The sequence below is a fragment of the Larimichthys crocea genome, chromosome VIII (assembly GCF_000972845.2).
Source record: "Larimichthys crocea isolate SSNF chromosome VIII, L_crocea_2.0, whole genome shotgun sequence".
Lineage (NCBI taxonomy): Eukaryota > Metazoa > Chordata > Actinopteri > Sciaenidae > Larimichthys > Larimichthys crocea.
In genome coordinates this window covers 23,390,365-23,405,160 of record NC_040018.1, presented here as the reverse complement: position 1 = coordinate 23,405,160, position 14,796 = coordinate 23,390,365, and the positions used below count along the sequence as shown (strand labels likewise).

The window sequence follows — 14,796 nt, the reverse complement described above, 5'->3', positions numbered from 1 at the left end:
GGGGTCAGAGGTCATACAGGGTGATTTCAGGGTTGACTTTGAGGTAAGAGGACTTTGTGTTTTTCATGGCCAAAAGAAAATATCCAGCTCTTCTGTGTTTTTCTGCCCGGCTTTTACACAGTTGGTTTATAACAAAACATCCCCCCCCTGTACTGTAGCCTCTGCAGTTTCACAACAATCAGATTCTCCCTAATGACATACCCTAACCCTATCCTGTCTGATGGCCTGGTAGCTTGCTCTATTACCTTGTACTATAAACAGTTGCTGTGTTGCTCAATAAAGTCCATCAGTCTCTGCAGTTAGTCATGAAAAGTTCACAACTTTCTCACTTTTTATGAAGACATCAAGTCTCCAAACATAACTTATGATAAGTCATCAATTCAGTGTCTTGCTAATATTGAATTCTAATTTTGGTTTTTGAAAATTATAAATTAATTTATAAGTGGCCACATGGTGGTGTATTATACATATAAAATGAATCACTTTGAACACCAAATGTCACTGAAGTCAGTTCAGTAGTTTCTGAAACAAGACAAGAATAGTAGAGCTGAGGCTCAAACAGATTTCTTTGGTCCACATACATTTGAGATACAGTATATTCACATTATACTGTACTATTCGAATTTGAGGAAATATAAAAAAATTGTTTGATGTTTCTTCATGCACAACCTGATAATCAGTTTTTATATATTTTATATATGTTTTTTACGACGGAGTATTAGGGCCACATTTAAATATAAAAAATTAAAGATTTAATTAATTACGAGATTAAAGTTGTTATTAAATATACTCGTCATATTTAATAAACGACTTTAATCTCGTAATTAATTCCAAAAATGTTTTTTTATTTAAATGTGGCCCTAATACTCAGACGTAGTTTTTAAATTCAGACTGTACTGTCTGTTCAGAGTTGACATGGCTCTGGGGCAAAAGAATTACAGTGGCCCCTGGTGGCAAATACCTGAAAGTGTGTATTTTATATTGAGGTCACCTTTCCCACCTGTGTTTTTATTTTAACATCCAGCTTTTGTAACATCTGTTGTGTTTTTCTTTTCCCAACAATGCAGATATTACATAATATATGTAATACAAACCTACCTTAGAGGTAAGAGGAAAATATATGTTTTGCCATTCTCAGCTACTGACAACATTACCATACCCTGTAATTATTAAATTCAAACTTAATAAAGTACTAAAGTTAGTAAAGTGCACAAAATATTTCTTTGATTTACTACATCCCATTTAAACCTATGGTGTTGCCCCTGACTAACCCTTAGCTGTTTGTATGTTTTATGAAAGAACTGTCTTATGATACTGAAAGAATACTCCAAATACAAATAAACAAACCTGCTGCACACAGTTGCAAATTAAAATATTTAATTTCATTTCACAGCATTTTTTATGGAGCAATTTTTAAAAAGTAGGATATAAGAAAGAAAATAATGAAACAAAAATAATTTCTTTGAAGAGGCACTAAAATTAACACTTTTTTTGACATTTATCACAATTTTCCAAACATTATGAAAGCTTTATAAAGCTACTGTATGAAACGTTTTCCTTTTTATTTATTGTCATAGGTTTTACCATTTAATAATAATAATCTTTTTGAGTACATGAGAACAAATAATATTATTTGTTGTTTATTAATCTTGATTGTGTATCTGTTGTATAAGTGTGATGAGAGTAAGAGTAATCCCTTTATCGGCAGTAATTAATGACATTTCTGCACACAGCTCAGACTTTACTCAGAGACGTCATTCACTATTTCTTACTGGCGACGGGGCTGAAGGGTTTTGCAGACTCAGCCATGTAAGCCTCAATCTCCTCCACAGTGCGAGGGACGCAGGTCAGCAGCTCTATGCCATCTGCTGTCACGGCAATGTCATCTTCAATGCGGACCTGCACACAGTAGTGACAGAAGTCAGTCAAACACAGTAGGATCAAAGCAGGAAACAGTCAGTCTGACCATAAGATGCACATAAGAATTCATATGTTGAATGTGAGCTTGATCAGTCGCTGAAAATTCAATGTTCACATTATGATATTCACATTATCATCCTTACATATCATTTATAATATCTCATCAACTTAATGGCTCAGATTGGCGACCAACAAGATACATGAGCAGTTAGACAGACTGTTAAGTTGGTTTTGATTTGATATTTTATGCGATTAGTCAAAACATATCTGTGACAATTCATTCATTTATAGTGACAATTTCATTCTTAAAGTCATAAAACATATTGCTTTTAGAGTCACAGTTGCACATCCAACCAGATAAAGCATCAAATAAGTGTTGCCCTGTGAGCTCTCCGGTGCATTCATTCAGTATTAATGGTTTGTAGACAACTTGATTTATTTTTTACCCCTCAGGTGAATCCAATCAAACAAAAACAACCAAATGAAACATTGCAGGCACACTGACCCCTCCAAAGTTGCGGAAGCGAGCCAGCACTTGGTTATTGATGAAGCAGCTCTGGGTAGGATCAGCCAGGGCTTGGTCCAGTAGGTGGTTGATGAAGTAAATCCCAGGCTCGACGGTGAGGACCATCCTCTCCTGCACCAGGCGACCCATTCGAAGACTCCTCAGTCCAGGTTCGTTAATACGCTCCACCTCCTGTACAGCAGTAAAGTCTGTTAAGACTACAGCTTTACAGTTTTTAAAAATGAACTATAGTAGCTTTGTTAATTAGCCAATTTGCTAATTAATATATCAAATATTTCTTTTTATTTTGGATTTAGTACACTATGGAGGTTATTTTATGCACAGTGTTAATTATTTTGGGTTCTTCAAACATTAAAATATCTCAGCTTACAATAAAAAACATGTTTGTGACTGGAGATGTCCAACTGTTTTATGAAACTGGCCAACAGCACTGTTTGTCATGGATCCACAGACTGAGTGAGCTCTGTATTCATATTTAGTGAGCCCTGCTTCACAGTGTACTTCCCATACTGACACTGCTGGTGAACTCAGCAGTTCCAGTGGAGTTTCAGTGGGTTAACGGTCTGTTTTTAGAAGTGCACAACTGTACTAAATCCTCCACCACAACCTGAAACCATCTGTGTTCAGAGTTCAGACAACATTTCAGCTTCCCCTCTCCCCTGCTCTCATTCTGAACTTGTTCCTGCAGCTTGGCCTCCTTTTGTTCCACTCTCACTTCTGCACAGAGGGTCTTTCTATTATTGATGAAACATCTGTATTGGAGGAACTTTAACTGTGTTTTCTTCTTCAACTGTCTGGAGACTCTGACTGTTACATTTCTAAATACTGGTTGTGTTGTGTGTACTCTCTGAATTGGTGTCTTTTGATTTTACCTCAGGGTATCCTCCCACATCGTGCACGTCGATGCCCAGCAGGTGTCCCAGGCCATGAGGCATGAAGACTGAGCCCAGGTGGACTTTCAACATGTCCTCCACGCTGCCATTTAGGATGCCGATCTTCACCAGCTCCTCCAGGTGAACCCGGTCAGCCAGACGGTGCATGTCTGTCCACTTCACACCTTCAACACAAGCACGATGTTTCTTTGTCTTGAATTTTAAAATTAAGGAAATATACAGCTGAGAACTGCATAGGACAATCATTATAGAGCACAGGAGCATAGATCCGAGGCCATGTGTGATGCTAGAGGTTACACCGACCAGAGTGACAAACTGATTGGCTCTCAGTATATAGCAGAAATACAGCTGGTAGTCAGGGCTAACCAAGCTAATACGCCATGAGTAGTAGCTATCAGACTTTCTGTATCAGTGATGGACAAATAGTCTACTGGAGCTTTGACAGTCTTTCGCACAACAAGATGTGAGAGACAAGGGAACCTCAGCTGACACAACAACATTATGGGAGCTGCTGCCTCCCAAAAGCACATCTTGTGCATTTACAAACTATGGAGACTGAAAACATAACAAAAGACATCACCAGATATGCATTTTTTGAACTGGAAAGATAATAACCTGGTTTGATGGCAGCCATGACAGTTCGGGAGGATTTGTGGACAGCCTCGTAGATGGCCCTCTGGTCTGGAGTGAACTTGCCGTTGGCTGGGAAGGAGCAGGTGATGTCTGAGGTGTAGCAGTAGTACTCTCCGCCCATGTCGAACAAACTGGAGGGGACAAAACATTCAGTCATATTCATTTCCACAGTACTTTGGGTTTGTTGTTCCAAAGTGTTTACTCACCACATGTCTCCATCCACAATTGTTTTGTCATTTGGAGCTCCAGCATGGCCATAGTGGAGAGTGGAGGAGTTATGGCCCCTGTTGTTAAACATTACACACAATGTGTGAATTGAAAATAACAAAAAAAAGTTGAATAAATACTATAAAGGTAGTAATTTTATTAAATGTAACTTAAAGACTATAACTATAGTCTTATAGTAATCTTATAGTCTTTTATAAGACTATAAAAAAATACAATGAAAAATACTCAGAACAGGATCAAAAGGATTCCAGTCTGCACACATATTTATTTCCTTTTAACTAGAAAGCCCACATACAGTTCTTCATCTTTGAAGAATCACTGTGATGACCAGGTCCTCATTTTTCAAACTTTTAATGTGAACAGGAAAATTGCTTGCATCCACTGACCCTGAAGTATTCATTACACATGGCCTTTGATGCGAAAGGGCAAAGCATGATTAGCAAAAATGTCTCAAAATGCTTCATCTATAATAATGCTGCTAGCTGAACGTGAAACAAAGAGGAAATTTGAGGTTGTGCCGTCTTAGCAGGCATGGTTTAGTTTGGCAAATAAGACAGGTAAACATTCATTGACATATCCTTACGTTCCACAGATACAGGTGTACGAGGTGTGGCGCATCCCTCCTTTAGTGTAGCAGTAATGCTGGAACAGGCTGCAAAGAAAAGAAGAAAAAGAAGCACCCAGTAAGAAAAAGGAAACTAATCAATTTCAGCACAGCAGACATCCCACAGAACAGTAATGAGCTGAAGGACATTCACTGCCCTCTTCCTGACTCCATACTTATTAAGAATTCATTCAGCACTCGTTCTTTAGCACATCAAACACTTTTCTGGATGTTTACATCATCGCAATACTGCGTAAGATTACAAATCCAATTTGCTGGTTCTTCTCACACAGCAAAGCACGTCAGCTACTCTAACACAACATTAATTAAAAACAAACAAGCAAACAAAAAAAAAAAAAACACAGCAAATAATTTTACTAATACAAATAGAGAAATAAAAAAAATGTTTTGCTACAGTCTCTCCAGCTTGATTTTCAGCTACAATCAGGCTACTATGTTTATCTCAAATTTTGGTTTTCGATGAATCAGAAATTCATGAATCAGTCATCTGAAATGACGTACCAAATTCACAACAAGCATTAACCTCAAAGTATTTACTTTATTGTTCCTATAGTAAGAGTTACACAGTTACTGGAGGCTTGACAGGTGCTGAGGCATGACTTTTGTTATTGTTCTGACTACAGTGATTTTATCAGAATGTGTTTAGTCATAATGTATATACAGTAATACGTTGACAGACTTCAACTCTTACCTCTCCATTTCATATTCTTTCAGTCCAGGCTTCACATGCTTCATGACCTAGAAGGAAAAGGTGGGATTATATGTGATCAGCACATTAAAAAACAATTGAATAAAACAGTTTGTAACTCTTGAGAAATGGATCTCAATGTTCACCCATACAAAGCACCAAATGCTCAATCATGTGTGATCATATGTGATGCTTTTAGACATCCTCATTTTTAATAGAACACAATGAATTGTGGATTGTTCCCTTATGGATAATCTGCAGGATTTATGCAAAATAGACATGAAGAGTTCAAAAGTCGGTCAGAGTGCCCTCAGACATTTGCTGACACAACATTTTCTGTACAGCCATAGCGAAGGTTACTACATGAAAATCTACCGAGAAGAGCAGCTTTGGGGACACATGGGTAAAAACATACCTCATAACACACAATAACACACTCGTAAAAGATAGATACAGAACGATATTGAATGTTTGTGGTGAGTGACTTCAGAGGACAGATAACAACCTCTGAAGAGGTTATTCATGGTGATGAAGTGAAATCCTGTGCTGTAAAATAATAAAAGTAAAATATTGTTTTATTGATACAGCCTTTTGGTCAAAGGCAATCTCTGTTAAGTGCTGGCCAAAAGCCACTAGATGGAGTTAAAAATCGATTTAAACAAATTCATAACATTTAAACAATTTATAACCTTAGAAGATCCTGACATCTTAAAGTTCAAGTTTTAAACTCAAGAAGGTGTTTAATATTTAAATAATATAATGCTCTAAACTTTTCTTTTATTGTTTGAAAAAATATACCAATCTGAGCACCTTTACAGATGCTCTGTCTAGATGAGAAAGATCGTACCATTTTGTGGGCTTCACTGGAAATTCTGTTGGTGTAGCGCAGGACCTCCAGCTCCATATCGGTCTTAAGTAGACGGCTGCAGACACAGACAGAAACATGTAGTGAGAAACCAGCTCTCTTATTCTGATCATTACACTGACAGTTTATCAATGCACAGTACAATGAATATATAGCCAAACAGCATAAAGAATTCATACAACTCTCATGTTGAGCTAAAGGAATGCAGTATCTGTTGTGAGGGCTGAAACTACTTTCCATCTACTGCTCAATTAGAAGCCGATATCGTGAACAAACCAGATACACTAGTAATAACACAAATGAAAGTAAAAACAAAAAATAGCCCCTTAACGGACAGCCACACAAGCTCAGCAAGATTTAATCAAGTCTTTCTCCCCAGGAGGTGTGCTTGAAAATCATTCTTCCTCATTTCAGAAAATGTCAATTCATCTGGGAGTGTGCAAACTCTAATGGCAAGGACAACCAAGAAAGCACGAAGTCTATTACATCCGTGTGGACTGGCTTCTGCTTCTAAGAGGGGGAATAACAAGCCAAAGAAAAGCTCCCAATGACCTGACTGGTCAGCTGTAACTGAGAAGGTTTGTGAGTTGAAAGTAGCCAAATGACTGAATCCACTTTAAAGTAATTAAAGGAGAGGCTACAGTACAGTACGTTCTCAACCTGAGTGGGCTTTAAGAGTAAGATCATAAAACATAATTTAATTACTTACCATTCCACAATGACTGGGTGTAAAAGAGTGTTGTTCACCTGGAAGCTGATAAAAAGAAGGTAGCAAGAAACAGCAACATTGTGAATATAAATCAAGCCTAAAAATGTGTCAGCCACAATCCTGTAATAAGACTGAACGATTATTTAATTGGGCCCAAAATAAATTATTGGCCTGTACTACCATGCACATGAAAATGTGTTAAGGCGGAGTAGCTTTGGAGGAAGGCCTAAAAAGGAGGAGATGGGATTTTTTTTTTTAAGTTGGATACTTCTAAATCTAGCTGTCTCTTCTTAGTTTCTGGGGATCTTGTCTTATTTCCTATCTTCACATGGACCCTGAACATGCTTTACTTCGAGTCTAATTGTCAAAATGTTTTTTTCTGTTGTCAACATCAATGACTAGTCTTGAATATTTCATATTAAACTCTCTTTACTGAAATGCAATATGATGCAAATAGATATATTAGCTTTGAAATAAGTATATGAGACAGTTTGGGTCAGGGTGGAGAATACATAAAATGGTGTAATGTATGCAGTTAAAAAAAGAACAAAGACGAGCTAAGGACAACAGTAACACTGTCATTAATTGATAACTAACAAGCAAAAGTATGGTTATTTGCTTAATTAAATTATATCCAGAAGTAGGTTCTGAAGCAACAATTAGTATGCATGACAGTTCGTTGTAACCTTGGCTATGAAAGAATAAAAACAATAACCTGCACAAACAAAGTATAATTATAGCATCTGAATGCAAAATGACGCCAATTAAACATACCGACTAATTCCTTCAAAGGAGGCTTCACGACAGATGCTCCCACTATCTGTATTCTGTCCTCGCTGCAACAAACAAACAAGCCATAAAGTGCATTCAAATGTCAATACAGTAACAATAAAGTTGTTTTATATTCAGGCTGATAATCTATTCTATAATGACGGTCAAAGATATCACAGCTGTAGAATTAGTATAAATGAGTTTACATTTATATTATATACATATATTCATCATGTTTGTAATGTTTGTAATGTTAAAGACTGGGAATTTCTGCAGCAGATATGTTGAGCCAATGCTTACAACCTACTTAAAAAGAACAAAAAATTTATATTATTATTAGCATTTGTAGTTTGGATATAGTGAGTGAGCTGGCAGCAAACATCAGGCAACTTGAGGCAGACTACCATCCTTTAAGTTTAAGGTCAGTGAAATACTCCACACCTGAAGAATTGGTCCTATGATCAGTCAGCTGATACGAAATAAAACTGAATATCACTAGCTGTTTTAACACAGAGAAGCCATCATCATACCAGTGTTAGGAGAGTTGCTGGTTTCAGGTTGGACAGGACATCGACAATCTGCAAGGACACAGACAGTAATTAGAAGACAAAAATAAAAGGTCAGTGACAGACGCTGTCGTGGCTACATGGTCTCACTGGTAATCAGCAACACACTGAATGACAAACATAAAGCAACTTTATTATTCCTCTACCATCAGTCTAAATGTCAGGCAACAGATTCCAGACTCTGTGGTGATATTTGAGTATTGATGGTATTATTAATACCACTAAAAATGACTTCCTAAAACATTCACTGTATGGTCTCAGCAGACCAGAAAGAAAGTGTTTGTTAACAACAACAACAACTAAAATGTATTTTCTAATTTTATCTATTAGACTATTTCAGCTTCATTTTGAGACTAAACAATTGATATTATGCCTAAAATTGATAAATACTATTGTTGGGATATCACTCATTCAATGATGAATTAAACCAATTTTAAATTCTTTGAAATATACCAAAATTTGGAAAAGCAATGGCAACATGAACCAATGTAAACCTGCAAAATATGAGACATTTTTAAGATGGCATATGCAGCTTGCTGCAAAGACTTATATCACCACAGATCCAAAATTATTGATATCAATGAAAGTCAAACTTAAATAGGATGAAAACACATTATTGTCCTGCTGCATTCAACGATCTAAAGGTGTACTATTAGCATGTTAATAGCATGTAGTATCACCTTACATGTCAGAGTGTTTGAAAAATGGAAAACTGCTCACGATCAAAAAGACATTTTGTTTTCTCTTTTAAGTCCTTCTGGGCAGCAGTGCCAGCTGAATGCTGAATACCAGAAATTGATTTCTTTGTCTGACTTAGTGGCCGTATTATTTAAACAAATCCAGAGGTAATTATGATTCAGATTTCTAATATTGTATTGCAATGTTAAGATGACACTGCTTCATGGAAGAATTGGCGGTCATAATAATTAGGACAGGCAGGTTCAGAGATGTAAATGTACCTGAATATCATCAGTCGGATGAGTCATTGAAAGGTCACAGTGTAAATCCAGAAATCAAAGCTGATATTATAATAGTCAGATTATATAATTTTGATTTGTCAACATGCACACCTCCAAAATAACTCTGCTGCCAGCTCACCATTATAGCTGCTCTGGGAATCTGCCCAAACTCTCAAAATAGGCAATTACAGACAGTCTAAACAGGCATTTATATTTAGCATTGACAGGCTGTTAAAATGAAGAGAATGGAGATGCTGATTACAAACTTAAAATAAAATGTTAGAGGTGGATCTCTGTTAGAGGTATGCACACAGATAAATTGTTCAACCAAATTAATTAATAGTATGATGCTCCACGTGCTGGACGGATTTATATTTTAATCCAGTTGAAGCAGATGTAAATAGTGCAGGTCTGTGCTGTGCAGACTATGAATGTATGCAATGACACCTTCTACTGTATGAAGTCCAGGTACAAACCCAAACCAGATATTATTCATACTATCAGGCACCACAGATATCTTTGCCAGGAGGTTCAAATAAAAGAATGATGACTTTCACCTTTAAAAAAAAAAAACAGTCTATGGAATCACTGATGCCTTTTTTTGTAACTTCATAGCCCAGTGACTGAACATCAAGGTTCAGTTACTGCACAGAAAAAAGGTCACAGACACACACAGACAAACACAGGCTGTAAAGACCGCGTTAACACGCACAGACTTACATCACAGGTGTAATGCACCTCCTCAACAGCATACTTCTCCTTGAAGTGCTCTTTAGGAAAGATCCTGTCAACATGTGAAAAACAGTGTGTCAAAAACGGGCAGTCCATAAACAAAGTGATTTACACATAGACACACTAGGCAATTTAAGCGGTTAGTCTCTAAAAACATAACAGGTAGGATAGGTACAAGAAGAATTTAAGTATTCAGGACAAAGATAAGAGAGACAACACATCTAAAGTGCTGATCTGTAACTTCTCCTTATCTTACACATGAACACTGACAAGTCTCTAACACTGTATGTGTTAATTTTAAAAACAATTTTGTTGTCAAGTTTTCATAGAAAGCAACCAAATGAGTAAAAGAGTCTTGACCATCTGTAAGTTTGTTATTTTAAAGTTGTATTGTCAAAGTACATTTAAAAGAGAATTCCAACTATGAAATTATTTTTAAATTATCTGACTTCAAGTTACATCTCACAGCTATGGAACAGCTGGTGATGACTGCTCGTCATGTACGCAGCTCTTTGAAGATCAGAGTGACTCACTCTCCCATCCAAGTAGCATAGCTTTCAGGCAGTTTGGGAACAAAAAGGATGGATTTCCCAGAGTCCACATCAATGGCTCCATAACAGTCAGCCTCGGTTACTCCAAAAGCCCAATGAAAGAAAGACTCCTGCAGCATGGAAGGAATCAGCCAGAGCATTAGTGAGGGAGATTATGAGCATCGCTAGAAGACAAAGTTAGCTAATTCTGCTCAGATTATTACATCAGAAAAAACTAAATGTTGTACTGTTGATTAGAGCAGTTAGGATTAGAGAAGTGAATACAGAGCACAAAAACAAAACAAAACTTTTAATGTGTCCATTGATTTATGTCACAAGTTTGGATGGGAGTGTTGGAGAAACTGAGTTCATAGACAGAGGTGATTTCCTAGCAGGGTGGCTGGCCTTCATATACATCATTTTGACAGAATGAGGAGATTAACGGTGCCAAAGAAACTCAGAACTGGACTTGACTTTTGGAAAAGCTAGATGAGGTTTTTGTGGCACCTCGACAGAAAGTTTTAGGGATCCAACACAACAAAAGACTGACACAGGACATGCTGGAGGGACTTCAACTCACTTCAGGGTTCATGGATGGATAAATAAATGTAAGACTTTGTCCCTACCTCAGCCTCAGTGTTGTAGTGATTCCAGAGTCAACTACAGACAACATACCTGTCTGAAAAGGAGGTCAGTGTCCGTGCAGTACCTCTGCTTCTGCTCTCCTCCCTGCAGCACAACCACTGACTGCTGCACCACACCGTCTTTGGCTTTCAGCCCTTTGCATAGTCGGCGACGGTTCTCTGCAAACAGTACAGCAGACACCCTCAGGGTGTCATTACCCAGCCAGAAGACAGGTCTGTAAGAATAGAGAGACAGAGGGTAGGTTTGACTAGTGGATGGAGAGTCTGACCCTGAAATGAAGTGGGAAAAGAACTTCTTTCTCTCACACACACAGCAAAAAAAGGGGAACTATTATGTGTTTTGGTCTATCTGAATCATCAGGATTGGGTCAGCACATTTCAGCCTAAAGAGGTGGGTGAACCACAGTCCAGCCTGCCTTCAGAAACAGTTGAGACATACACAGATAGACAACCTTTTAACTGTCTTGGTTATAAATCTCTGGTGTCTGGCTATGACTTTACTGATAAGATAACAAACACGACATATCTGATTCACCCTGGACTGTAGCAAAGGTTAACCCAGAACCTCACAGTATTTTATGGCTCAGTGATTTCTGTATCATTCACTGTTGGCTGAGTATACAGGTGTAACTGTGCATCGAGGACAGGTCAACCCAGTGAGGTGGTAAATGATGTTATTGAAGTAGGAAGACACAATCATGTATGCATCGAGGACAGATCAACCCTGCTGGCAATAGCCCAGGAATAAAGAGATACCTCATCACGTGTATTATTGTAAAAGAGAAGCATGTCTGGTGTTGCACTTGGTTACATAATGTCACAAGGTTTGCCAGATGTGTGTTTCAATCTCTGGCAGAGATGACTTTATGTCTGCTGATTGCTGACAATTTTATGATGACCACAGCAGATTCTTGGACGCGTTTATCACAAGAAGGCTTCCTGAGTTAAAATAACAGACACTTATTTATCTCAACAAAACTATTGTATGCCAATCCATCAACATCTGCAATGTTTTTCTGGACACTACACTTTTTTAAACATGATAACTGTATCAGTAAATGAATTTCAATGAAGGGACAGCATGTGACATTACAACTATCAGACTATTATTACATAACACAAGGACAGCAGTGAGGTTTTGAGCAATGCATTCATTAAGTGGCTCCCACACTGCAGGGGTCTAAACTAAAATGAGGTGTTGCTTTTTTAACTTTTGTATACTTTTATGTCTTCAGGACGTCTGAGCTATTTCTGAACTTTTTACTGAATATAATTTTGATATAGCAGCAGTTTAAATTATTGATTTATGATTGTTTAGAAAGTGTTTTCTGGCCTGTTGTGAAAATGCAATATTTAATATCTTAAGACCGTTAATTATATATGTAGTATTCCAATTATAAATAGTGTAAGAAGTATAAAAGTTCTCTCCATCCTACCAAACTAAACTTTAAAACTTGTTGGTGTCGGGCAGGATGACAGGGACAGTGCAGTGACGGTGAACCTGCCTGACAACAGCTTTATCATCAGTGGAGCTCACGCGCTTAGCGTAGAAACATCTTTACGGTGGACTCAAAGTGAAACACGACCCGACACGTCTAATTCACGTAAAATAAATAAGTACATTTTATAGTCAGTCAAAAAGTCGTAAGAAAACAGGAAACTGGACTCACTGTGGTGCTGCAGCCATGTTGACGTGCTGGTCCTGACTGTCACGTGCTGACTGGAGTCACGTGAGTTTTGTGTGCGTCTGGAGCCAATCAGCCGACGTGGCATTGTGTTGCGTTCACTTATGTAGGAAATACAAGCTTCCGCCGTGAATTTGCTTTGAGAGTCATTGTTTCCATGATTGAGAGGCCTCTCTGATGGTATTCCTTCCAAAACATAAGTCTAGAAACATTAACATATATATATATATATATATATATATATATATATATAAATATATATAGGTAAAATTCATTAGCACATTAATAACAGTTAACAGTTTTCAGTAGTCAAGTAAAAAGATGCATGCAGAGTGCATGGATTCCCTTGTTGTCAATTGAACAACTCCTACTCCCACTGACCTAAATCAATTGCTTCAGAAATACTAAAAATTTTCTCTAGTGTTGAATTCTATGCTCATTGCATTTTCTTTGACGTTGTGTTCTAAAAACGTCTTTTTTATGTTCCAGTGTTGTGTTCTTTGGTACCTTTATCCAGTTGTTACTTGAAAAATGTTGGGCATTTCACATCAGAGGTAAGTAAGTGGCAAGAGGAAAAGATCTAAGTAACTTTTCGTTTTTGGGGCATGGATTGCAGGACTGTAAGACTGCCCACTAAGCTTAAGCTATACCTTACTTAAGACTTTGTTAGTTTTTCCTTTGATTTATCACCCATCTGGTATGTTCGACTTAAAATCATATAACAATATTTACTTTGAACTGGTTTGTTATCATAATAATGAGTTGAAGGTTTTATGCCGTACATATTTAAATACTGACATTTTTCTATATTTCAAAGGTGTCTATCTGTGACTGGTTTTGTCATCAACACTGACCCTGATGATACCAGAGCTTCTGCAGTCACAACGGTATGTGTGTACATACCGCTTCAGCCAGGACCATTTGGAGCTCCTCTTTAATTCCATCAGGGTCTAGGAGAAGTTGATGTTAAAATGCACAATTCTATTAAGAGAGAAGACATAAAACAAAAAAAAAAAAACAAACAAACAAAAAAAAACAACGCATGACTGAGTTATGCTGATATACCTGAAATCTACATAATATCAGTATAGACTGACCTGAAATACGTACCTGATAAAGGCTCTGTGAAAAACAGAATTATTACACTTACCTGGCCTACTTACCTGGTATAGCTGAGAACACAAAATCAGTTAAAAGGGATCAGCAAGCACACCACAAACATCTCATCTTCAGCACATCAGTGGATTCAGAGCCAACATAGGTTTTTAAGATGCGTTTTGATCTTCGCCACCATATTGTTGCCTCATGTCTTTGACTGTGACCAGTTTTCACAAGCGTGTTGCAAAACTCCACACACACAAATCCAGAGCAGCAGCTTAAAAAAGAAGATGGTCAATGTAGTGTTGTTGCAGGGTTATTCGAATTGTATGATATTAGGTTATTGTGTGTGTGTCACAGCTGAACAAGGAACCCAAACTGAGACACCAACTGGAGGAGGAGGAGGAGAAAGACAAGGAGAAGAGGAGGAGTAGGAAGATTGAGAGGAGGAGGAGGCAGAGAAGGAAGAGGAGGAGGACAAGGAGGGGAGGAGGACGACGAAGAGGAGAGAAGAGGAAGAGAAGGAGAAAGATATACATATGTATGATATAAATAAAAAAATATATTATATATGTGTACACTACCAGTCAAAAGTTTGAACAAACCTTCTCATTAAATGTTTTTTCTTTATTTTCACGACTATTTACATTGCAGATTCTCACTGAAGACATCAGAGCTATAAATGAACACATATGAAGTTATGTAGTGAACAAAAAAGTGTGAA

General features: G+C 37.5%; 1 protein-coding gene across 1 annotated transcript; it reads right to left on the bottom strand.

Annotated features, from left to right (window-relative positions):
• Nucleotides 1-1,383: 1,383 nt before the first annotated feature.
• On the bottom strand, nucleotides 1,384-13,085 carry LOC104920752 (xaa-Pro dipeptidase). Its single transcript, XM_019271503.2, has 15 exons — nucleotides 12,960-13,085; nucleotides 11,321-11,504; nucleotides 10,649-10,776; nucleotides 10,104-10,167; nucleotides 8,389-8,436; nucleotides 7,862-7,923; nucleotides 7,088-7,132; nucleotides 6,361-6,436; nucleotides 5,517-5,563; nucleotides 4,784-4,852; nucleotides 4,179-4,256; nucleotides 3,955-4,103; nucleotides 3,319-3,503; nucleotides 2,426-2,617; nucleotides 1,384-1,899 (listed from the first exon to the last, which is right to left on the bottom strand). Exons 1-15 carry the CDS (start codon nucleotides 12,974-12,976, stop codon nucleotides 1,762-1,764), a joined length of 1,482 nt encoding a protein of 493 aa, XP_019127048.2. The 5' UTR covers nucleotides 12,977-13,085; the 3' UTR covers nucleotides 1,384-1,761.
• Nucleotides 13,086-14,796: the final 1,711 nt, after the last annotated feature.

Bases quoted from the DNA above. Each gene is read 5' to 3' on its own strand.
- LOC104920752 (XM_019271503.2), bottom strand. The intron at 7,924-8,388 runs GTATGATGATGG...TGTTTGTTGCAG, and splicing joins CAGCAACTCTCCTAACACTG to CGAGGACAGAATACAGATAG. The intron at 1,900-2,425 runs GTCAGTGTGCCT...TACTGTGTGCAG, and splicing joins GCTTCCGCAACTTTGGAGGG to GTCCGCATTGAAGATGACAT.